At 43.9% G+C, this 26,736-nt stretch overlaps 1 protein-coding gene across 1 annotated transcript in view; it reads left to right on the top strand.

Annotated features, from left to right (window-relative positions):
• Positions 1 to 25,517, top strand: part of ESF1 (ESF1 nucleolar pre-rRNA processing protein homolog) — a 72,881-nt gene extending 47,364 nt beyond the window's left edge. Inside the window, exons 10-14 of the mRNA XM_073672208.1 lie at positions 9,226 to 9,347; positions 12,825 to 12,915; positions 13,180 to 13,262; positions 17,022 to 17,168; positions 24,323 to 25,517. Of these exons, the coding sequence (XP_073528309.1) occupies positions 9,226 to 9,347; positions 12,825 to 12,915; positions 13,180 to 13,262; positions 17,022 to 17,168; positions 24,323 to 24,631 (752 nt within the window). The 3' untranslated portion in view covers positions 24,632 to 25,517. The remainder of the gene's footprint in view (positions 1 to 9,225; positions 9,348 to 12,824; positions 12,916 to 13,179; positions 13,263 to 17,021; positions 17,169 to 24,322) is intronic.
• Positions 25,518 to 26,736: the final 1,219 nt, after the last annotated feature.

Consider the following 26,736-nt stretch of genomic DNA (forward strand, 5'->3'; position numbering starts at 1 on the left):
CATCTAGCCCAGAGAGAGAGAGAATTAACTCCCTCACTGCCGAGAGACACAAAGCACCAACAAGTCAGCTGCGAGAAGTCAGGCTGTGTACTCGTGACGATCTTCGTGGCAACACACCCGTGACAGTACCCCCCCTTCTACGAGGGGCCTCCGGACCCTCAGGGCCAGGTTTATCCGGGTGAGTCGTGTGGAAGGCCCGAACTAATCGGTCTGCGTTAATATCCGACGCAGGAACCCACATCCTCTCCTCAGGACCATACCCCTTCCAATGAACCAGGTACTGAAGGGACCGGCGATTAAAGCGTGAATCAATGACCCTCGATACCTGGAACTCCAAGTTACCATTGACAGCCACTGGAGGGGGAGGTAAAGGTGACGGTACCACCGGCGCCACATACCTCTTAAGCAATGATCTGTGAAACACGTTGTGAATTTTAAACGTAGGGGGGAGATCAAGACGGAATGCCACCGGATTAATAATAGAACTGATTCTGTACGGCCCAATGAACCTGGGACCCAATTTCCAGGAGGGAACCTTAAGTTTAATATTCCTGGTAGACAACCATACCCGATCGTTCACACTTAGGTCCGGACCAGACACTCTCCTCCTATCAGCCATACGTTTGTATCGGTTCCCCATAGTATTCAGATTCTTCAGCACCCCTCTCCATACTGAAGCGAGTGATGAGGAAAATCGTTCCTCCTCAGGAACCCCCGAAGAGCCCCCCCTACTGAAAGTACAAAACTGGGGGTGAAAACCATATGCCCCAAAAAACGGGGACTTACCAGTGGACTCGCTCCGCCTATTATTAAGAGCAAACTCTGCCAGAGGTAAGAAAGAAGCCCAGTCCTCCTGGTTCTCTGACACAAAACACCGGAGATATGTCTCCAAGCTCTGGTTCATACGTTCCGTCTGACCATTGGTCTGAGGATGAAAAGCCGAAGAGAATGACAACTGCATCCCCCGCCGTGCACAAAACGCCTTCCAGAACTTAGACACAAACTGAGACCCCCGATCAGACACCACCTCGGAGGGTACCCCGTGAAGCCTCACAATCTCCCCAATGAACACCTGCGCAAGAGTTTTAGCATTAGGGAGAGCCGGAAGAGCGATAAAATGTGCCATCTTGCTGAACCTGTCCACTACAACGAGTATGACCGTTTTACCCGAAGACGGAGGGAGGTCCGTAATAAAGTCCATAGACAGATGAGTCCAAGGACGCTCCGGGATCTTCAAAGGTAAGAGGGCCCCAGACGGACGGGTATGTGAGGTCTTAGAGCGCGCACAAACCCCACAGGACGCGACAAAAGTTACCACCTCCTTATGTAAGTTAGGCCACCAAAACCGACGCGAGAGGAGATCCACAGTTGCTTTACTCCCCGGGTGTCCTGCAAAAACAGAGTTATGGTGTGCCTCGATCACCTTTTGTCGCAACTGATCTGGAACAAACAGTCTCCCTGGAGGTCCAACAGGGGCGTCCCCCTGAGCCTCCAATACCTCCTCCTCCAGCTCAGAGCATACTGCCGAAACCACCACCCCCTCCTGAAGGATAGGAATCGGGTCGTCCGTATTCCCGGCCCCCGGGAAACTACGAGATAAGGCATCCGCCTTTACATTTTTTGACCCAGGACGATATGTAACGACAAAATTAAACCTGGTAAAAAACAATGACCACCTAGCTTGTCTGGGATTCAGACGTTTCGCGGACTCCAGATATAGCAGGTTCTTGTGATCGGTGATGACGGTGACCGGATGAACTGCCCCCTCCAAAAAATGGCGCCACTCCTCAAAAGCTAACTTAATGGCCAAGAGTTCCCTATTGCCGACATCGTAATTCCTCTCAGCGGACGACAATTTTTTAGAGAAAAAGGCGCACGGATGCCACTTACCAGGGGACGAACCCTGTGACAATACTGCTCCCACCCCTACCTCGGAAGCGTCTACCTCTACAATGAATGGCTGAGACGCATCAGGTTGAATGAGTATGGGCGCCGAGGCAAAACATTTTTTCAAAGAGGAGAATGCTTGACAAGCCTTGTCAGACCACCTAGAAAAATCCGTCCCCTTTTTAGTCATGTCTGTGAGAGGCTTAACCATGGACGAGAAATTACGAATGAACTTCCGGTAATAATTAGCAAACCCCAGGAAACGTTGTAGTGCCTTAAGGTTCTCTGGCCGATCCCACTCAAGAACTGCCCGCACTTTCCCAGGGTCCATACGAAAACCGGACGCTGAAACCAGGAAGCCTAAAAACTGGAGTTCCTGTACGGCGAACACACACTTTTCCCACTTGGCATACAGTTTATTATCCCGCAAGATCTGTAACACCTGCCTAACGTGCTCCTGATGAGACACCAGATCCGGCGAGTAAATTAAGATATCATCCAGATATATGACAACAAACTGTCCCACCAGGCGGCGAAAGATGTCATTAACAAAGTGTTGAAACACCGCCGGGGCATTAGTCAGACCGAATGGCATGACAAGGTTCTCATAATGCCCCTCCGGAGTGTTAAACGCCGTCTTCCACTCATCCCCCTCTTTCATCCTAATCAGATTGTACGCCCCCCTGAGATCCAACTTAGAGAACCATTTGGCGCCCACGATCTGATTAAAGAGATCGGGAATAAGTGGGAGCGGATACGGATCTCGGACCGTAATCCGATTAAGTTCACGGAAATCCAGGCAAGGGCGTAGGCCTCCATCTTTCTTCTTAACAAAGAAGAACCCCGCAGCCACCGGTGAAGATGAAGGTCTAATATGCCCCTTAGCCAGACTTTCTGAGATATAATCCTTCATGGCCTGCCTCTCAGGACCAGAAAGGTTATACAACCTAGCTTTAGGTAACTTGGCCTCAGGGAGCAGTTTTACAGAACAGTCATACACGCGATGAGGAGGTAGTTCCTGACACCCTTTCTCCGAGAAAACATCCTCAAAGTCCGCCAGAAATGGAGGTAAGACCCAAGGAGTAACCGCACCAATGACCGTGTTCATGCAGTTTTTATTACAGAATTTACTCCATTGGCTTATCTCCCTGGTTTGCCAATTAATAACCGGGTTATGCTTAGCTAACCAAGGAAGGCCCAACACAATAGGAGTGGGAAGACCCTCCAACACGTAGCAAGACAACAGTTCTTTATGTATTGCCCCCACTTGAAGTTTTACGTCATGCACAGCTTGCAAAAAACTTCCCTGACCGAGAGGCCTGGCATCGATCGAGAATATGGGGATGGGTTTAGCCAACTCACTCAACCGCATACCTTGGACCCGGGCAAACCGAGCATCAACCAGATTAGCCCCGGCCCCACTATCCAGAAGAACAGATATCCTCTCAGTTCTCGTACCCACCACCACCTCCGCCGGTACGAGAAACTGAGACGAACCTAGGGACGAAATACCTACTCCCAGATTGCCGTCCACCACACAACCTGGGATTAACAGTTTTCCGACGACTCTTCACTCTGCAAGGGACGGGATGGACACCCCCCAATAAAATGTCCCTTTCTCCCGCAGAAGAAACACCTTCCTGCCTTATGGCGCACCACCGGTCCCCTCCCCCGAAATGATGTCCCTCCTAATTGCATAGGCTCCTCTGGACTGACCAGGGGAACCACCATATGAGGGGACCTTGTAGGAGGTGGAGTCATCACAGGGGGTAGAATTATCCCGCACCTCTCCCGAAGCCGTCTGTCCACGCGAATAGCAAGGGCCATAGCGGCTTCCAGTGACACGGGAGAGTCATACTGTGCCAACACATCCTGTAATTTGTCGGATAAACCATGACAAAACTGGCTCCTAAGAGCCGGGTCATTCCACTGGGTGTCCGTGGCCCACCTACGGAACTCCGAACAGAATTCCTCCGCCGGACGATCTCCCTGCTGGATCCTACGTAACTTAGACTCAGCAAGGGAGATCCGATCTGGGTCATCATATACGAGTCCCAGAGCAGCGAAAAACCTATCCACTGACTGGAGAGCCGGGGAACCCGGGGGAAGAGAGAACGCCCAGGATTGTGGGTCCCCTTGTAGGAGCGAGATGACAATTCCCACCCTTTGTTCTTCACTCCCCGATGACCGAGGCCGCAGCCGAAAGTACAATTTGCATGCCTCCCGGAAAACAAAAAACTTGTCCCGCCCCCCAGTGAACCTATCAGGGAGGGCTACTTTAGGTTCTGGTCCGGCTTGCTCCTGAGGATGCCAAACCTTGGACCTAACGTCCGCCAGCTCCATGGACAAACTCTGCAATTGCCGAGCTAGACCGGCTACTGGATCCATGGTAGCTGGAGAAAAACTAAGTTGGGTCGGTGAAAATGTCACGCTGTCTCCGTATACTGGAGGTAGGGGGCCTAAGCTGACCCTAAGCTGGGGCCCTGACTAATCCCTCAACCTGGAGGTACTGTTAAAGGTACAGAGGTCCAGGCCGCCAGCGTAACCCCTACCTCCTGAAGATCCCTGCACCACAGTAATCTAGTCCTGAGAAGGACCCCGATCACAACCAAAGGGAACAAGACATAATATGCCCAAACACAATACTTAGACGAACGAGACAGTACAAGGGAAAAACCAAAACCACCTTGCATACAAACAACTACTCAACTACAACAGAGGGAAAACCAACGGGAAAGGAGATAAATGATAAAGCGAGGAAAGGGAAAAACACTTCCAAATACACTTATCTCAGCAACTCCAAACACCACGATCCGCTCTGTCAGTCTGAATGAAATGCTTTCACCGACACCTCCCAAACAGACCAGCAGGTATATGAAGGAGTCTCACTACAGAAGTATTGATTGCAGCTGGGCGAGGCTGGACCTCATCTAGCCCAGAGAGAGAGAGAATTAACTCCCTCACTGCCGAGAGACACAAAGCACCAACAAGTCAGCTGCGAGAAGTCAGGCTGTGTACTCGTGACGATCTTCGTGGCAACACACCCGTGACACTGGGGTATGGACAACTGAATGCTGCGCTGGGACAAGGACATGGACGTGCTTCCTGATGCTGCTACTTGAGAGTGCGCAACGACAGGCGCAGGGCAGGAGGCATCTTCGCATGCACCATGGACAGGGGATTGGCTTGAATGCACAACAGCGGAAGAAGCAATGGTGCCACCTGCAAACACTGTTCCTGGACCCTGGGATTCGGCCCACAAAGTCTGGTGCTTTGCTGCCATGTGCCTGATCATGCTGGTGGTGGTCAGGCTGGTAGTTTTGCCACCCCTGCTGATGCTGGCCTGGCAGGTGGTGCAAATGGCCTTTTTGGGGTTATCGGCAGAGTCTTTAACAACCAGACTCGGGAAGACCTAACAGTTGTACTGGCAACTTCCTTCGTGTTGGTGTTATGGGGAACGGTTGCCTGCCTTCTGTCTGCGGCCACCACACTGCTTCTTCCTGCCTGTTGGGGTGCTCTGCCTCCCTCCCCCTGTGTACTGCTGTCCTCGCTCTGCATGTCCTCCTGCCAGGTTGGGTCAGTTACTATATCCTCCACCACCTCGTCTTCCACTTCCACACCCTGGTCCTCCTCCTGACTTTCTGGCAATTGTGTCTCATCTTCCACTGCTTCTGACACTTTCCCACCTTCGACTTTGTGTGACCGTGGCTGCTCAAATATTTGGGCATCGCTACACGCGTTCTCCTCTTGCCCCGCTTCAAGTGGACCAGGCGAGAAGCCCGAATCTATAAATGGAAAAGTGAACAGCTCTTCAGAGTGTCCAAGTGTGGGATCAGTTGTCTCTGGGCACTCGGCATGGTGGGAGGAAGGAGGATCAGGGTGAGGAATATGCGGTCCAGACTCACGGCTACTGAGACTTGACCTTGTGGAAGACAGGGTGGTGATGGTGGTGGTGGCTAAGTGACTGGAAGCATTATCCGCAATCCAACCAACAACCTTTTGACACTGCTCTGGGTTAAATAGTGGTGTGCTGCGTTCCCCTAGAAATTGGGACAGGAAGGTCAGGCGAGAAGATGTGGGTGTTTGTTGTGGCACAATTTCAGCTTGTCCTCGGCCTCTGCATGCACCATTACCATCACGTCCAGTTCCCCGTCCCTTGCCCCGTGCCTTGCCCATTTTAAATAGAGGACAGTATCTTCCACGCTCACTACAAATGACTGAGTTTGGAGCGAACTTATATGTGATCCATCTGACGGAGAAAACACAGTTTTAAATACCTGGCCTGTAGGTAAGTAGTTTTAACAGCAAACTGGTGTGAATTGCTTCACTGACACACTGAAAGAAATTTTTAATGGAGGCCAGAAATGGCAGTATTTTCTGAAAACGTATATGTGATCCGTGTGACAGAGAAAACACAGTTTTAAATAGCTGGATTTCTAGCGCTGTAATATGGAAAGGACCTGGCTGTATTCTGCAGTGCCAACATGCAAATGGCGCAGAAAAACGGTGTTCTCTGGATTGCTTTTTAAGCAAATAATGAGGATTAAGATCCAAAGAAAAGTATTCCTGGCTCCTGAGACCTGGGCCTTTGTATAGAAATATCTAACAGCAGCAGAAGGCAGAATTGGAATGGAGCCTCTTGTTTTATATGCACTGCAGTCTGTTATATACCCTGCCTGCCTGCCTATATACACTGCCTGCCTGATATCTCTTCAGATGGATTAGTTAGTCTTCAAAAGGACTGTTTGTTAAGATGGATATGTGTAATGTACGTTTTTTCTCCCTACACTACCTAATACACAAGCAATTCTCTCCCTAGCTCAGCAGCATCTCTCCCTACTCTGCCTGGTTCCGGAGTAGACTGTGACGAGCATGGCAGCGCCAGGTCTGACATAGACCTGATGACGCTGTGCGGCCAGCCAATCACTGTAATGCCACAACCAACATGGCTACGGCATTACAGTGAGTGGCAGGCAATCCCTGCATGTTGATTGGCTCTAAAGAGCGCCAAACATACAGGGAGGGGACCCGAGCAACCCCGGAAATACCCGGCGAACGCCGAGCATCTCGAGCAGTGAGATATTCAGGCGAGCACCGAGCAGTAGCGAGCATGCTCGCTCATCACTAATATTAATGTGTTCTGTCGATAGTCTGTGAGTGTCGCGGAAGTTAAGGATTCGGCATGACTGACTTCGGACTGCCAATCCTTTTGTTTTCCGGCAGGTTAGCCACCACCAGAGATGTCTGTCCGCGACTGTCTCATAGAGTACACAAGAGCAGTCGGCAGAGTAAACACTCCTATGTCTAGGAGAGATGGAAGACAGAGCTGCTGGCTGAACCATCCTTTGGCCGACAGGTGTATAGGGACAGCTTAAGGGTCCTGCTGACAAGAGCTTACAATCAATGAGACATAAGAATAATATAAAAGGTAAAAAGTGATTGTTTTGTACATTGGTCCAACCATCTTAATAACCAGGTAATACATATATTTCTGCATGAGCTGCTTAGTGCATGGAGTATGAGGGGTGGTGTGACATAGAGGCATCACGGTTCTGATGAATAATGTAGAGGAGGAAGAAATGTGGTAGACCTGCTAAAACACATGAGATTTTATGGATGTTGGGAATTAACTGGATTGTCAGGATTGACAGTAGCACATTTCGGGGAACTGGTGCAGCACGAGAAAATTCTTGAAGACGAGAGTGGGAGGTTTGGATCATGGAGGTCATTAGTAATTAGGTCACTAACAGAACCTAGAGTGTGGGTAGGATGGTAGACAAAGAGGAGGGACCTTTAAAGGAGTTGTCCAAGACTTAGTTTTTTGGCCCATAGTTAAAAAAATAATAAAAATAGGCTAGTAGTTGCTTACAGAGGCTACTACCTGCCTGTTCTAGCCAGTGCCGGCTCACAGTGTTCACAGACCGCACCTGCCGGTGATTAAGCTGCTCCACATCAACAGAGCAGCTCTTCGTCTTCCGGGCTGCTTTGTCATTGGGGTGTGACTGCTGACATCATGCTGATTAACAGCTGGCTCCCTGCAGTTAGGTAGTGGGGAGCCTGTTGTCAATTAGCATGATGTCGGCTGTCACACGTCGTGGACAGAGCGGAAGAGAAGCCATTATTCTGTTGATGTAACGTTAGGGAAAGCCGCTGAGTCGCTGGTAGGAGCGGTCTGTGACCGCTCTGTGCTGGCAAATTTCAGCATTGGGCAGTACAGGTAGGTTTAAGCCACTACCCTTTTCCAATTCAGTCAGGATAAACAACTGTGTGTGTGAGATTCCTGAAATCTCATAGCTTGTGCTGGTACAGTAAAACGCAGCTTTTAATTTGCATAAAAAAGCAGCAAAACCGTAACGTGTGAGCATAGCCTTAGATACTCTTTGTATGATTTAGAATATTCGGTCTTTTTTTTTCTAGAAGCAGCGTCATTCCCTTCCGTGGGTCGGGTCGCTGTGTTTGATTGTTGCTGGTCAGCCTTTTTTATATGAAAGGGAATTAGCGATACGAGATACACTGTTTCTGGAAGACGATGCGCATTTTTTTAACTTTTGCCAGTCAGTCGTGATCACAACAGTGACGTTTTGCATGGTTAGACTGCAAAATAAAAATGGCCACATGGTCTAAGGGGTCCTAACACCTCTCTGGCGCTGCTTGAAAATTGGATTTATTCATAATGCATTTACCTATCTTCTAATGCAGAGCTATGGATCCGGTGTTGCGTTGCGGTTGGCATTTGGTGCCAGGTCGTATGCCATGGTGCTCCTCAGTACATTGGCAGCATTCCCTTTTTTTTATCAGACGCGTCACTTTGCTGTTGACATAAGATCTAAACGCTGATTATAAGACGAGGTTCATTAGCGCTGGATCTGGCGTTTGGCTTTGGCCCCGTCTGCAGGAGGTAATCACGGGGTCATTTATTTTTCTTTGCTTGATGCTTCATATTTCCAGACCTGATGCTAAATGAGGCGTTCCGAAAGATCTCCATATATTATCATCTGCGTCTTCAAAGACCATTTTATGATGGAGTTACAATCCAGACAACAACAAAATAAGCTTCTGATTAATGTCCCAGCGACTTTTATCGTTCCTTTTAAAATACCAGAGGCAGGAGGAAACGTATACTCTACGTCAATGATCCATACAATATATTTCACAATTCCAATAATAAATCAAGATCTCACAAGCCTCCGCTAGAATCACTGCTGACAAACTGGTATTAATATATAACTACAGTAGTAATTGAACCTGACGTTGTACTAATGGGAATAAACCAGCAGGTGGCAGCGTTCTGAACCCACCGTTAAGGTAAATTAATATTTGGTTTCCTCTTCTCCCCAGGGCTAAAGGAAAGTGCAGAACAGATGGTTAAAAACAAACTGGAGGGAAAAGATAAACTAACTCCATGGGAAAAGTACCTGCAGAAGCAAAAAGACAAAAAGAAATTGAAGAGGAAGAAGAAGGTAATGTTCTGGCGTTGTGTTGAATATATCATAAATGGAGTGACCGGTCATGGAAGAATTTGTGGAATACCTGAAATCTTGCACATCCAATATGTCATGCTAAGATTTCCGTATTCTGGTTCAATATTTCCTTAAAGGTTTGTTGCGTTTTTCGGCGTGTTGTCAGCGCTGTAGACAATGACTGAGCTCAGTGTCTCTGAGCGGCATGTGCTGTCAACTCGCACAGCGCCGCTGAGCTCAGTGATTGGCTGCAGCGCTGTCGGCATTACATCTGCACTGCAGACAATAACAGTCAGTGAGATCAGCACGGAGACTCCGCATCGGACCCGGGGAGGGTGAGTGAAGAGCAGTTTTTGTTTTTTCTAGAAAGTAAATATGTAAATTGTCTCTTCAGAGAGGAAGAGGACTAGCACTCTAGCGCCACCTATTGGAAGTAGCAATCCTAAAAGTCAATATCGACCCTTTAATGAGCCTAGAAGCAAACTGCAGCTTGGAAACTAGAAAATCCCTTCAAATAAATCAAGTAAATTAGAAAATGTGATCCGATGAAGGAAAATTCAGATCAAACTGTGCCCAAAATTCCTGAAACAATCTATAATGTATTTCTATACACATAAGTTGGGTTTGTCCCATCTTAAAAGGGTTCTCTGGGCTTCTGATATTGGTGTTTAGGATAGGTCCTCAATATTAGATCAGTGGGAGCACCCTTTCCAATCGGCTGTCTTCTCTTCTGGCGCTGGTTGGATGTAAGCAGTGTACAGAGTGGACACCACAGTGCCTTACTCTGTTTGGTGGCCAGTGCCAGGTACTGCAGCTCAGATTAGGGTCTGATCAGCAGTACCGGCATCTGCCACTACGCAGTGTACGGAGCTGTGGGGTTTGGCTTTGTACATTGCTTACATTCGGCCAGTGCCAGAGGTGAAAACACCTGGTTGGTGGGGTGGGTGCTTGTGTCGGACCCCCACTTATCTTATAATGATGACCTATTTTAAGGATAGACGTTGTGGACAACCTCTTTAACCTCATAGAGACTAATTAGGTACATACACTAGTTACATCATGTTGGGCATCCTTGTCATGCTGATTGCACGACATTGCTTCTCTACCCTTAGAATCAAGAGCCAGCCATAGAAGCAGGGCCCACACGGCTATCTATTCTAAGAAATAAAAAGTTAGGACCATCAGAACACTATGAGGAAAAAAATATACGATGCAAAAATTTTCTCCAATTTTAGCCTGGTCCTCCACGGGCCGAGCTTGTGTGCTTGCCCTTAGGTGACCAGGGTGATGGTGAATACACACACACACTAGTGTCTCGGAAATGCAGCACTTGTGTTGCTGTAGCTCCTAAGGGTTAATAATACCTGCCACCTCCAGAGTCCTGAATTTGTGTACATTTCTGCCGCCTGCCACGTGTTTCCATGTCTGCCTGGCTCTCCGCTTGCACATCAATCACAAACATATGTGACAGAGAGAAAAATAAGCTGGTTACGCTGTGGCCGCGTGCCGGCTTTGATCTTTATTTTCGCGGTGTTTTGGAATGTTGGAGAGAACGCCAAAAAAAAAAGGCTCATTTGTGTTTGTGACTATATCAGAAGATCTGGGGACGCTGCTGCTCAGACCCCAGAGTAGGAGACCCTGGATGCTCATTTTCCTTATTGCCTACAAGAGACGCTGGAATTGTGTGGCCCTAACCCGTGCGGTAATCCTGAAATGTTCTTGCAGTACGTGCATTCATCTGTTTCATGTTTGCTAATCAGAGGATAACTAGCCATTCGTTACAAAAACAGCAATTATATCATATGATTTCTTATAAGTTGTTTAGCTGGGATACGATATTTAGAACCTTGCATGTTTAACCAATCTAGAATAGTCCGCTTTGTCGGTTGCAAGTGTTAGGAGCGGGCTCAGGAGCTGAGCCTGCTCCTCACACTGTGGGTGCTTGCTGTGTTATACAGCTGGCATCTGCTACCAACAGTAGTCTCCAGAGCCAGATTCAATCGCTGCTGTTTAACTCCTAAAATGCCATGGTCAATCTCCAACAGCAGCTTTTAAGTAGCATAATCCTGCCCAGACATCTGTATGGAGGCCCAAGACTTTTCCCACCTATTCCCACCCAACATGATCACAGGGGGGCCAATGCCTTGCCATGGGATCCAGGGGTCTGTTAAAAGTCCCAACCACCGCTATCTTGGAACTCTTGTGAAGACCAGAAGCCGTATGTAGAACAAGCGATCAAAAATCACAGGGATAATTCCTCTATAGAGATTTTAAAAATTAAGTAAAAAATATATATATTTTAAAAAGTACAAAAAATAAATACACAAAAATTCATATCACCACCTGTTTAACAATAAAGAAGTTGAAAGCGTAACCGCACTTTTAATTTTTATTTCATAAATCAATAATACATTTGAACATGAGAAACTGTGTAATATATCTTATCAGAGAAATCTGTTTTTTTTCCTCTGCCAGGATTGATCAGTAATTATGAAAATTCTCAATTTCCAAGTAAAATCTGTATTCAATGAAGTGAGATAGGCGATGGCAGTCGCTACTTATGTGATTCTATGTAGAAGTGAGGGAGGAGGAGGACAGGGGAGCAAGACGCAGAGCTCCTCCCTTCTCTTCCATCTTCGTAGAATCTTATCAGTAGCAATTATCATCTCATCGCTGTAATGTCTTCACCGACTACAGATTTTACCTGGAAATTGGGGGTCTAAGGGGTAACGTTTCTTGTGGAGAGTGACAAGCCAAGCCTGGCATGTCAGAGTGAGGAGATTTATAAGCCATGCATGCTCCACTGGGAAATTAAATATGCAAATTGTCTCTTCAGCGAGGAAGAGGACAAGAACTGTACTGCCACCTATTGGAAGCAGCGATCCTAAAAATTGAGAGGAGAAGGAAGCAGATTTCTCTGATAAGCTAAATTACAAAGTTTCTTATTTTCATGTGTCGCATTAATTAAGGAAAAAAAAATAACGGTCACTCTTTAAATAATAACAAATTTGGATTCGCTGCGTCAGCAAAAAGTCCAATCTATTAAAATGTAAAATGCTACAACCTGTACAGTAAATGCAATAAAGCAAAAAAAAGAAGAAGAATCAAAACTCCAGGATTGCTGTTTATATGGCCACTACACCTCTCGTCAAAAAATGTATTAAAAGACAATCAGAACATTGTATGTACCCCCAAAAACGGAACTGATAAAAACTACAGCTCGCCGTGCCAAAAACAAGTCCTCACATGGCTCCATATAACAGAAAAACGAAGTTACGTGTTACAGAAAATCACAAACCTTTTTTTTTTTTCCAGCATTTTATAAAATCTATTAATTTTACTTATTTATTTTACATTTAAAACACAACAAATAGATTTTAGTGGTTTTCTCTTTTATTTGTTCGGTAATAACGATTGTGATTTAGAAGGGATCTAGTACTAAATTTGATTCAATTCCTCTTTAATTGCATTTTTCAGGAGAGTGAAGAGGAATCTGACGACGAGGATGACGTCCCATCCGATGTGGATATCAATGACCCGTTCTTCTCTGAGGAGCTGAAGAAGCCAGGTAATCTAATATAGAAGAGCAATGTTGGCTTAGGCCATGTTCACACCAGCAATTTGCTACTGTTTCCGTGAACACCCATGAGATGATGACATGTCTGTTGCGATACATTGTAGCAGATTTGCTACATCTGCCCAGGAAGGGGCCAACATCTTAGAATCCCGGATCCATTTCTCCTGAGAGCTGCATCCTGTTTACAGCAGGGATATAACCGCCTCCGTTTGTAGTAAGTAAAGTTGCAATTAACACATTATTTCGGCACTTCAGGTCTGCAAAAGAAATCTGCCGGTGGCAAGACGCAAGAAGACCAAGAGTCATCTATAGATGAAGAAGAGAAAGAAAAACGAGAGGTAAGGCTGAGAATTTGGGCCGACTATCTAATGTGTACAGGGGCCTCCCGAATCTCTGCAACATAAGATAGGGAGAGAAGGATCCGACCTGCTGTATTTCAGCTGCTGATCCTTTTGTGTGTGCCTGCATATGGGGACAGAGCTGTCAGCTGTACGGTCATTTGGCCAAGAGTCATCTAATGTGTATGAGGGCCTCCCGAATCTCCACAACATATGATGGGCAGAGAAGGATCCGACCTGCTGTATTTCAGCTGTTGATCCTTTTGTGTTTTCCTGCATATGAGGACAGAGCTGTCAGCCGTACGGTCATTTGGCCAAGAGTCATCTAATGTGTATGAGGGCCTCCCGAATCTCCACAACATATGATGGGCTGAGAAGGATCCGACCTGCTGTATTTCAGCTGTTAATCCTTTTGTGTGTTCCTGCATATGGGGACAGAGCTGTCAGCCGTACGGTCATTTGGCCAAGAGTCATCTAATGTGTATGAGGGCCTCCCGAATCTCCACAACATATGATGGGCAGAGAAGGATCCGACCTGCTGTATTTCAGCTGTTGATCCTTTTGTGTGTTCATGCATATGGGGACAGAGCTGTCAGCCGTATGGTCATTTGGCCAAGAGTCATCTAATGTGTATGAGGGCCTCCCGAATCTCCACAACATATGATGGGCAGAGAAGGATCCGACCTGCTGTATTTCAGCTGTTGATCCTTTTGTGTGTTCCTGCATATGGGGACAGAGCTGTCAGCCGTACGGTCATTTGGCCAAGAGTCATCTAATGTGTATGAGGGCCTCCCGAATCTCCACAACATATGATGGGCAGAGAAGGATCCGACCTGCTGTATTTCAGCAGTTGATCCTTTTGTGTGTTCCTGCATATGGGGACAGAGCTGTCAGCCGTACGGTCATTTGGCCAAGAGTCATCTAATGTGTATAAGGGCCTTAGGTCTGTAGGGTTTTGAGACCATGAATGTAAATGAGTGTTTTTATTCACTGGCGGCAAACAGATCTAACGAATAAAATTAGGAATCGAAACACAAAGCACAGAAGAAAGTCATAGAACTTTTTATACGATGTTTCAGTTGCACAAAACCGGAAACTTAAAATAAAAATGTTACTCAAAGTACATTTTAATTAATAGATCTAAAAATAAAAGCAAGTTTTCTTTTTTCTTTTACATTTTTTTAAAGTGTTTTATTACTCATCATTCCCGAGTCCGGCACCGAGTCTGTCTATGCTACAGATGTCCTTTATTGTCAGCGGTGCAGCTAATGATTGAGCTCAGCAGCTCTGCCTAAGTAGATGGTTTGAGCTGCTTGTTTTCAGTGCTTTTTTTTATGCATGTGTTTGGGGCTAAAAATCACTTTTGCAATTGGGTTTCATTAAAAATTTGCACAACTTTGCAACTTTTACTTGTGTTTTGTTTCCCTGCACATTCAACTTTAATGGCATCTGTGGTCATAAAACCGTTGAGAGGAGCTCAGAAAAAGAGCTTCCATCAGTACAAACTCACTGAGGGATTCTCAGATAACTCATTCTACAGCCAGCAAAATATAGTGCAACACAAAGGCTATAGAAGGCCGACAGTGCAAAATTTTTAATGGAACCCAAATGTAAAAAAAAATATGTATACATATTTTTTTTTTTAGTCCCAAATTCATGCATTTAAGTAAAAAAAAGTTTAAAAGTGGGCAACTCTTTCAAAAAGTTTTTAAAAAGAAACTATCAATAAATAGTTAGTCTTATAATTTATAGGGGGTGCTATGTGCTGCTGATCTTTTGAAGTCTGCATTCACAGACCCCCTTGAATCAGTCCAAATAGCGATCTGAAGTGCGCAGATTCTGCCTAAGTCACGCGTATGGTGCGGTGTCAGGGCTGAATAGTAAGTCTATGGTTCCCTAGAAAATTGGTGTGAGAATGATTGTATGGACCCATAGACTTGTATTGAGCCCGTACACCACTTTGTGCATGCGGTTCATGCAGGGGCTGGGCTCTCCAGAGTGGTGTTTTGACAGATTGGAGGGGGTCTCATGGACCTGGACGTTCATCTTTTAAATTTGGTATAGTGAGAAGTATTGCCTCGTTGATAAATACTAAAGGTCTATTGTGTTTTGTGACTCATTATTAGCAATTATCATCCTGGTTTACACAGTCTGACTGATTGTACCTGTGCTCAATCAATTACCATTAATGATCTGTATGGATGTAAACCAGTGGGAGCGAAACTCAAAGTATTCCCCAGAGGCTGCAAAAGGGGGGGAAACAAAACAAACAATGGAAAGACTGAGATATATTGAATTTTATGGCTAGTTAAGGGAAAAATAGGGTTGCTGTGTAATGCTGGAAAGTGAAATAAGAGAAAAAAAAACTTTATTTTTTTTTTTTTTTCAACTAAATGCCTGTGGACTGGCAGCTGGATCACAAAACCACCGCACTGTGTAATGATACATTTCATGGTTTGTTTCAAACGGGTAAACAGATGACAGAGGGTTTCTGTTTTCGCCTGGCGTATTTGGTCAGACACCTCCGTGTGCACCGGCAGGACTGTTTACACTGCATGCTAATGAAATTACCGACCGGGAGGAAGCGGTCGTGTTACTGACACTGATCGTGGACGGAGCATTTCTGCTGATTGCTTTAACACACATCACTAGATTACTGCTCGTTTTATCATATTACTTGTCCTCAAGGGCGGCCCTGGTGCACGGTCAGTAAGAAGGGTTCCTTCAGTCTTGATTACCGATCGAGAAGCTTAGTGCACTGGAACATGAAGACCGCATTAATGACCGGAGGCACGGGGGAAAGGCTTTAAGTCGACATTAAAGCTTTACCCCACTATAGTCAGGGCATGTACATAGTATATTAATACCTACTGAATTACCTCTGTCCTGCCTGAATTTAGGTTGTCTAGCACCAGGCTGATATCTTGTATATCTGGCTACTTGTACAGAAGTTCTATCTGCTGTTCAATACACTGCCTGTGTATAAGGCACATACTTGTCTTGGGTTCCTCTCAGTTAAAAAAGAAACAGAAGATCATTTCTAATGGTTGAAAAATTCAATAACTAGCACATTCTATCACTTCCTGATTAGTGGAGGGGTCCGATATTGTGGAACCCCCCTTTAGCTATAGAATCGAGGGGCTACAACACTAAACAAGTGCTGTAGTTTCTTTAGTTTTTCACGCATGGTTGCTGAACAGGAGCGATATTGTGCAGGGACTTCCGGCCGTGGGTAGGGAGGTGCGGCACAGTTCTATGAACTTCACGGCTGAGTCCAGGCCCTGTAGATATCAACACCTCATCCACATGTAGCTGGAGTAAAACCAGCATGATGTGGATTTTCAAATCCGAAGCATGACCAGTTTGCAGCAGGTTTCACATTTTCAATGTACAGATGTGAAGTCCACAGCAAAATCTGCGAGTAACATTGGTGGATTCCTTCTGCCCTAAAAGTCTTTCTGGGATCACAGTATTGATGGCTTATCCTCACTGCACCCCTCCCCCCACTGATCAGCTGTTAGAACTGGTCACAGCCCAACAAAGCCGCAGGTATAAAGAATAGTGTAAGCAGCTGATCGGCAGGAGTACTGAGCATCGGACCCCACCACTGTGATATTGACAGTTTTTCATAATGACATGCAATAAATGTTGTGTTCCTGGAAAACCCCATTAGTGCTCATATGTCATAAACTGTTTATAGGTTTAGAATGTTTTTTCTTCCAATTAAAAAGTGATTAAACTTGCTGATTGACCTTTTAGGCGGAAATGGCATTGCTCATGATGGATGATGTCGCGGACGACCGGAAGCATTTCAATTTTGATAAGATTGTAGAGCAGCACAACCTAAGTCGCCACAAGATGAAGAAGTTAAAGAAGAAGGATAAACTGGTGGAGGATGACTTCCAGGTAAGGGCTTTCTTTTGGTGACCATTCAATTTATGATCCTTTGTATTTTACAAGGTGCAGAACCCTGTCCTGACAAGGCAACAGTTCTAACCACTTAGTCACCATTTTACCCACATTTACATAGATATTAATCTGTAAGAGTCCAGAGTTTTTAATTTTTTCGCAACATCATTCTTCAGGAGCGCACCGTTTAGACCAGCAGCATCTTTGCGCCCCTGGCCCCAAACTGTGCGCTTTGCAATGTTACAAGCAGAAGCCCCTTTGCCTCTGCAGCATCAGGGGAGTTCAGTTGCAGACCAGCACTTACAAGCTCTGTAGCAAAGAGCTTGTAAGCATTGTTCTCCGCTGCTACTAATAGACAGCAGAGGTAACCAGTCACCCTGGCCGCGAGCATTAAAGTATGAAATTAAAAATCACTTGGTTCTTGAGAACCGAGTGTATTTTTTAATAAGAGGTCAATTTCAAAGTTGCTTTTTTTACAAGCACATTGCAATTTTAACTATTTATTATGTTAAAAAATAGCTTTAAAGGGGTATACCCATCTCAGATATTTGGGATCTATCCTCAAGATAGTTTCTGGTCTCATTTTTCATGCTGCTGTCAGTGGAGCGGTCGCGACGCGTGTGCGACTTTATCCTTTCTGATCCCTGACAACATCATAATAGTGGTTGTACTCCTTTAAAAATACTTTTATCACAGGCTGCTGTAGCTATAAAAAAAAAAAAATAAATCACTGGCGCTGCAGACAGTCAGTGAGACCAGACTGTGAAGAAGAGTTGGCGCTGAACTCGGGGTTAGTAACTAATACTCACTTTGCATTTTTCTATAGCTACAGCAGCGTATAAATGACAATTTTCTAAAAGCCCTTAAAGTCAATATTTTAGACATTCTTGTGACTGGGATTGGTTAGCCCATTGCTAAAAACTATAAAAAATAAAAATAACACACAGACATATTCCAAAAATGCCAAGGTGGCTGAAGGGAAGGATTCCAAGTGACAGCATTATGTTAAGGATTTGTTTTTTATTGTACCCCTAATATTTTCTTTAGGCCGTGTTCACATGACCATATATCACAGTCTATGTATTGAATGCAATTCCCCTTTGATGGCGGCTCTCCCGACCTGAACAGATAGCCTCATATGTATCCATGAAGCTGTAAGTTTAGGTCTGGAGACCCAAGATCAGTCCTGGCATCATGTGAACCTCTCTTTAAAGGGGTATTCCCATCTCCCAAGATCCTATTCCAATATGTAGTAGGTGTAATAATAATAATAATATTAGAAAATACCTCTAATTAGAAATGAAGTATAGTTATTCAGATTCGCTATGTCACTTACCTCATGTGCAGGGCATTGCTGTAGCTTAGGTATTCATGGTTACAACCACTAAGAGCTGTCTAACCAACTGTCAATATATGAGTGGTCATAACCATGGATACCTAAGCTACTGCAATGCCCTGCACATGGGGTAAGCGACATAGCAAATCAGAAGAACTATATTACATTTCTAATTGGAGGTATTTACTAATAATAATATTACACCTACTACAGATTGGGATAGGATCTTGGAGATGGGAATAACCCTTTAAAGTTGCTTCAAAGGTTTGCATTCATGTTCAACAAATTTAGTTATTAACAGTTAAATTTTGGAAAAAAAAAAATGTTTTTACTCTGATTTGTCACTACGCCGCACTTTCCTGTTGGATGAACTTGTAGCATTAGTTTTAGTGAAATTCGTTTATTTCTGTCTTCTTTCCTCCTGGTTTGATCATTGCGCAGAACAAAAGATCAGAGTTTGTGTTAGAAATGTACATGTTCTCATGACGGGAGAGCGTTAGATGGTGGATATCATACACTCTGCCTGTGGTTGATGCCGGGGCATAATACAGACATACTTCAATATCTTAAATAAAAGCCTTATGCATCCAGAAAGTGAGCTGGTTAGAGTTTGGGGAGTATCCATCATCCATCCAGACCTTTTATTATAGCAGGGGAAATAAAACACACAGCTATTGTTGTCTAGTTTGGTTCTTTTCCTCCTGCCCACAAAGCACCATGTGTTTTCTTTGTAGCTGCTCTCAGACATAATTTTCCTAATTTTAGCAGAAATATAATAATGTTTTCCCTTCTTATGTTTTTTTTTTCTTTTTGAGATCGTATCAATGGTTTTTGCTGCTTCCAAAAGTTCTTGGGGTCTTTTTGCAATAACCATCTATACGCCTGTTTGTTTTGGCAATGGACGTTTAAATCCCATTCGCATTTGGCAGCAAATATTATATTTTTTCCTACTTCAATGGCATCTAGTTTATCTTTCTTCAGATGGGACTCCAATTCTAAAAGGGGTTCTCCACCATGGATAATCCCTACTTATTTGATGGGTCCTATTATAAAGGGCTTATCTCAAATATTCAACCTGAAGGAACTCCTAGTGATCAGCTGTAATTTTTGTAATCATCTGGAAATAAGTGTAATTTCTCTGCAGCGCCACCACAGGGGAAATGAAGTATTACACCGTGCCCATTCATATTAATGGTGTGATATCTATGTAATGCAGAACTTGACAGGTCCTCCAGAGTGACCCGCTCTTTGCAACTGTTCTGCACTCTGGTCAAGAGACGAGGGTCCTGAATAGGTGACCTCCTCTATTTAATTACACTGAAAAATAATGTTGTTTTTTTTAAACTGGACTATCCCTTTAAGTGCCATTGTCAAAGTAAATTCCCTCAACAAACATTTCAGATTTTCCTGCATCTTCATGGTTTCTAATTTCAGTTTGTTAGCGAACACATAGTAATATTTTAACTTTGTTAAAGTAGAACACGGATTTCACATGTAAAGCACCATAGAATAAATGGTGCTATGATAATAAATAATAATTCTTGGTGCTACTGTGAGTGAGAAGAAAATTTGCTTTTAGGTTCAAAATTTTGCCCTAATTTTCATAATAGCACTCTATGTCTCTGTTCTGTCTTCGGTGAGCTCCACCTAGTGGTATCTGAAATGTAGATAAAAATATATAATTCAAGCAGGTTTTTCCAGCCCATAGTTGGAACATATCAAGTCTCCACAGAATAGATAATAAGTGTCTGATCAGTTGGGGGTCCGACATCTGGGACCCTGATTATCATGAGAACGTTGGATGGAGTTGCAGTCTAGCATGCACCCGAGCTACTTCAGCAGTCTTGTAGACTTTGAATGGAGTGGCGATGCATATGAACGGCCACCAGTTCATTTGAAAGAGGGGCAGGACCTGTTACTAAACATATCCTTTAAAGGGAAGCTATTGACCGAAAATGACCCATTGTTTTAATTAGGTTTTTGTGTTTAAACGTATTTTTTTATTACTTTTTTTGCCAGGTTTTTTTTTCATTACCTAATATTAGTCTGTGTTAGAAATAAAAAAAAATAGAAATGGGAGTTTTTAGACTGTAACTTTCTGTTGTTTCAGGAGACAACACGTGTACATACCTACTGTACATTGTTTATACCCCGACCCTATCTCTTGTATTGAAGCCTCCAATGAGCGTATGCAAGAGGGGGAGTAGGAGAAGGAGCAGGATCAGATGTGAAATCTGCTATTGTGATTGGTGGATCTTGTATTATCATCTGTGTATAGAGGCGTAACCTGTCAATTGTAATCCTGACTCTGATGATAAAGAGTCTACTGAAAACTCCTCCTGAAAGATCAGGAAGAATGAATCTAAAAAAAAAACCCAGTTGCCAGTGCAAAAATTGCAAGATTACTATTTTTTAAAAAATAAATAAATAAATAAATTAACGATTGTGATATGGAAAAAAATTGCCATTTTTTTAATACATGCAACACAAAAACCTGATTTAAACAATAGGCCATCTTCTGATTATAGCTTCCCATTAATGGTATGATATGTACGAGATGTGGAAGGGAAACATACGAACCCATTTACCTGCATCCTTGTGATAATTATGAAGTGAATGTCTGCGTATCCTGAACAATCTAATATTTGCACTGACTTTCTGATTGGTAAGAGGCTTTGGGATGCATTTCCACTAGCTTAGTATGGTTATTATGCAGAGCAGCCTAGACGCGCGTTCCCTGACAATCTTGAGAGCAAACTCCCTTGGTAGTGACCATAAAAATTAGAACTAAAAAAAAATGAAATACTTCTCGGAACAGTGGGAATAAAACGAGAACAAAAACTGGCTCCTTTGACCTGATGACAGGTCCCAGTTTACTTAGAAATCCTCTTTCTCGGCAGCACGTTGTCCTGTGTGAACAGAACATGTGCTGCCGAGAACATTGACAATTGTTTTGTACAGAACGATCGTATTATCAATTTTTCTGTACTCATGCGAAGTTCTCTGCCTGTCTAAGCGGTCTATTAAACAACCGCCTGTCGGCTTCAATGTCTCCAATTGGTTAATGTCCACGCTTTGGCTCAGTAACTTATATACACCAATACAGTGCATGTAGGTAGATTTTTTTTTTTTTGGGCTACCATTCTTGTGAGGTGGCAGCGCTGAGTGATTCCGAGTGTACCTTCTGAAGTCTCTCAATTGAGATCTCTTAAAATTAAAGGGTCTAGTGACTTATCCAAAATATTTCTACAGTAAGTGTTAAAGGAAATGAGAAGACGAAGGACCTCAGCCCAGCTGCTTTTATGTAGGACCCATCACATACGGAAGTGTGTAATTGATTACAACACGTGAGATCACTAAGCCTGGTTTATACAAGCCTGATGTACTGGCACTTGTGTGCTCTATAAAACTTGTTGCCAACACAGATTGGTCATGGTCAATTTAATTCAGTGCTGTGATCAAATTCTTAAAGAGGACCCCCTGGGAAACCTCGTAAAGGAAAAAAAGCGCAAATAATTTCGGGAATCCGCTTAGGCAGTTTTATGAGAATAATAGGTTAATTAATTGATTCTCCCATTGTATTCAATGGGCTAGCAACTTGTCAAAATGACAAAAAGGCAAACTGTAGAGTCCACTCTAAATTCTGATTGTCTAAGCACAAGGCTCCATTGATAATTCAGGCGATGTATAGAGTCAGATTCCCCCCCAGAGTTGGTACATTCCAAAGTAGAGAATCTCATGCTGGAAAGTGAAAGTCAAACCTGCATTGCTGGAATACCGACAGAAATCCACTGATTTGCTAATGACATATATTTGAGAAATGTCAAATAATTGAATCTACTGACATTTCTTGTGTTTTTCTCAGAACTGATATGGACCTCTTTAAGGAAGGGTTTACAACTCGTCAAATAAAAGCAGTTATTTGTAAAAAGCACATAACAGTTATTTACAGGAATTTATCAATAGTAGCTAATGACGGAAGGTAGAATATTTCTCGAAGAAGAGATATTATCTCAATAGGTCTATGTAACACCTTTAAAGGGTTATTAAAAAAAAAGTGATTCCAGCAATTGGCTTTCTCCAGCAGTCCAATGGACAATGAATGGAGCGGAGGTCAAGCAGGTCTTCATTCAAGAGTTGTTGTAGAGCCTTGTTTTTCAGGTTCCAGTTGTTGGACATCGAGAAATCATAAAGTTATCCACTATACCATAAATAAGTTTTATTTTTTAGGATAGCCTTTAATGGGCCATAATGTACTGTTATCATGGGAATTATACAATTCATGCAATTTGAGATAATAGTGTATCACAATGATTCTGTATCACTTGCGGGTGCCAGCTGACAACAATTCTAAAGGCCTGAATAACAGATAACTATCCCTTATTTAATCCCTTAGATTTCATCTGTGGCATACCGCCAACGGCGGCAGATCACACGACCAGCACAGAACCCCCCCGTCCCCACCCAGCTTTGTACTTTCAACTGTATCGTCATTCTGTACTGTACTGTAGTGTAATAGTGTAAGGTGCACTACATGGTACAAATAATAATGTATGGAGGCCTACATGGGGCCCATAATAATGTGTGGAGGACTACATGGGACCACTAATAATGTATGGAGGACTATATGGGACCCATAATAATGTATGGAGGACTATATGGGACCCATAATAACGAATGGAGGACTATATGGGACCAATAATAGTGTATGGAGGACCCATTATATTATAAGGAGCACTGTGTGGGGCCCATAATACTGTATGGAGCACTATGTGGAGCCCATAATACTGTATGGAGGACTATGTGGTGCCCATTATGCTCTATGGAGGAATATGTAGGGCCCATTATGCTGGATGGAGGAATATGTAGGGCCCATTACACTGGATGCAGGGCTATGTGGAGGTCATTATATTATTTGGAGGAATATGTGGAGTCTATTATACTTTTTGCAGGACTATATGGGGGCCGTTATACTGTTTGCAGGTCTATGTGGGGGGGATTATACTGTTTGCAGGGCTATGTGGGGATATTATATTGTTTGGATGTCTGTGTGGGTGCCATTATACTGTATGCAAGCAATTATACAGTGCAAAGCTTTTTGCGGGGTCCATCATACTGTGTAGAGGGCTGTTTGGAGGGCTGGGTGAGGGCCGTTTTACTGTTCGGAGGGCTAGTGGGGGCCATTATACAGTGTGGATGGTTGTGTTAGGGCCCATTATACCGTATGGAGGGCTGGGTGGCGATCACAGTTGGGCCATCATACTATGTTGGAGTCGCTATACTTTACTGGCAGAGGGTTGAGGGGGTTACACACATCATTCCTTGTGTGTGGATGGTACTGTGGGGGTATAATACTGTGTTTTTTGGGTGGACACTATAGTTGGCTTCATACTTTATGGGAGCAATGAAAGGGCAATCTAGGGGCTTCAGTGGGAGGAAAAGTACTGTGTAAGGGCTTCAAAGTTGTGAGATATGTTCTTCTCTGACTCCCTTTTTATGGAGGAGGGGTGGTCCCAATTAAAACTTCTGCTATCGGGCCCCATGATTTCTCTGTACACCCCTGAATTTCATCCATCTATTTGCCTTTCAAACAGAATGGAAAAAAAAAGCAGATGAAAAACTAAATTATTCCAATAGATAATGTCAACTCCTTAAGCAAAAACAGCCCTTACTCAGCTTTCAGTACAGCTTTTAAAAAAGATTTTTTTAGTCTCTGTAGATGGCATTTTCTTGCAAGAATAACTGGGGCAGTTATTCGCTAGAGATTGTCCTAAAAAATATTTGTCTATTTAATTATTTTTTTTTGTACCTACAGATAAATGTTGAAGATTCAAGATTCCAGGCGATGTACACATCACATTTATACAGTGTGGATCCCTCAGATCCCAACTTCAAGAAAACCAAAGCTATGGACAAAGTTTTGGAAGAAAAGGCACGAAGGAGAGAACGGGAGCAGAACAGTTACACAGAGACAGTAAAAAGACTTCAAGAAAAACTGAAAGCTGATGATGAAATGGGAACATCCGCTAAAAAAACTGTAGATCCGGCTCTGTCGGCACTGCTGAAATCCATAAAGAGCAAAACCCAGCAATTTCAAGCGTCTAAAAAACAGAAAATGAAATAACAACTGTTTGCCTGTGAGAGATGTATGTGTCATTCAACGTCTCTGAGACAGAGGAGCCCTCCTCTCCACAGGGCTCTATGAAGAACAGAAAACTTTTTGTATATAACTCCATAGAAACAAATGATTTTACACTTCAATGTGGATATTGTGTGTATTAAATAATGACATATGTAACATCGGTTAAAGGGAATTTTCTGGACTACAACATTAATGGCCTTAACGTGAGAGAGCTGCCAACTCAACATTCATTAGTTCGACAGCTCTGTCTCCTCGCTCCCCCAGACATAATACACACTTTGCTCAGCTGAGCATTCGAGTGCTCTCTATGTGAGCGCCATTTCCAGAATCTGCCAAATTTCCATTGCCCTTATGTCCCCCGACAACTTTAATATGTATAGGAGCCTTTTAAGATAGACCATCAATATCACATTGGTGGAAATTCTAACTTTTAGCACCCCCGCTCATCATCACATTGGTGGGAATCCAACTCTTAGCAACCCCGCTCATCATCACATTGGTGGGAATCCAACTCTTAGCAACCCCGCTCATCATCACATTGGTGGGAATCCAACTCTTGGCACCCCAGCTCATCATCTCATTAGTGGGAATCCAACTCTTGGCACTCTCCGCTCATCATCACATTGGTGGTAATCCAACTCTTGGCACCCCAGCTCATCATCTCATTGGTGGGAATCCAACTCTTGGCACCCTCCGCTCATCATCTCATTGGTGGGAATCCAACTCTTAGCACCCTCCGCTCATCATCTCATTGGTGGGAATCCAACTCTTAGCACCCTCCGCTCATCATCACATTGGTGGGAATCCAACTCTTGGCACCCTCCGCTCATCATCACATTGGTGGGAATCCAACTCTTGGCACCCCAGCTCATCATCGCATTGGTGGTAATCCAACTCTTGGCACCCTCCGCTCATCATCACATTGGTGGGAATTCATCTCTTGGCACCCCCCAATCATCATTACATGGGTGGGAATTCAACTCTTGGAACCCATGCTTATCACATTGGTGGGAATCCAACTCTTGGCACCCCTGCTCATAATCACATTGGTGGGAATTCATCTCCTGGCACCCCCACTCATCATCTGATTATAAGAGCTTCATTGGTTTGAACTTTCTTTAATCCAAGAAATATGAATCCTAAGGTACATTTTTTTTTTTTTTTTAGGTACAAGTCATTGGGCCAAGGCCTAACACAACAAAGTTGGTACCAATGTGCTAACCTTAGGTGCATCTAGGGGAAAGATGAATGATGAATTTCCCAAGTGTCTATGTAGACATCAGTTTCCATGTTATTGACTGCACTTCTAAAATAATGTGGTTGTCCAGTTAGAAAAAATTGCATTAATGTTTTTTGAGTAAAAGTCAGTGAAACTATTATACTGAACTGCTGATCTCTCCTTTCTTGAAACAAAACCTGGAGTGGAACTGATGTGACCGGCAATGATATGTTGACTTTAATAAAAAAAAAAAAAGCTGCCCTAAAGTACATTAGTAAGTTTCATTGATTTTTCACTTTAGACTCATTGAAGCATATATTTTCAAAATGACAAACCGCTTTAAATGGCTAGGGTGTTTAATTCAAAGCCAACTCTAGTGAAAGTTAGTTTCACCTCTAAAGGACTTTCCCACCTTTGACAAAGCTGACCCAAAACGCTGACATGCACAGAAAATAATAAAGCCAGCTATTACTCATCCTTCCCCACTCCAGCACCTACTCTCCACCGCTGCTCCGGTCCCTGTGTTTTGGCTGCAGCAATGATATCACATCATTCAGATGAGTGTCTTGTGCTGTCTACATTGGCAGAGCCGCTGAGCTCAGTGATTGGCTGCAGCTGTGATGTGCACTGTTGATGTGACGTCACTGCTGCAGCCAAATCAAAAAAGACCTGAGCAGCGGTGGAGATCCAGCACAGGGGAGGGAGGGTGACTACCAGCTAGCTTTATTTTGTATGCCTGCCAGTATTTTGAGCCTACTTTGCTGAAAGTGAAAAACCCATTTAATCTTTCGCATGACTGGGGATCCTCACCAGAAGACCTGCATTAGCCCACATATAGCTGTAGCAGCCATAGGAGCTATTACATAGC

This window comes from Phyllobates terribilis, unplaced genomic scaffold (assembly GCF_046119375.1).
Source record: "Phyllobates terribilis strain yellow unplaced genomic scaffold, ASM4611937v1 Scaffold_3__8_contigs__length_932513732, whole genome shotgun sequence".
Classification (NCBI taxonomy): domain Eukaryota; kingdom Metazoa; phylum Chordata; class Amphibia; order Anura; family Dendrobatidae; genus Phyllobates; species Phyllobates terribilis.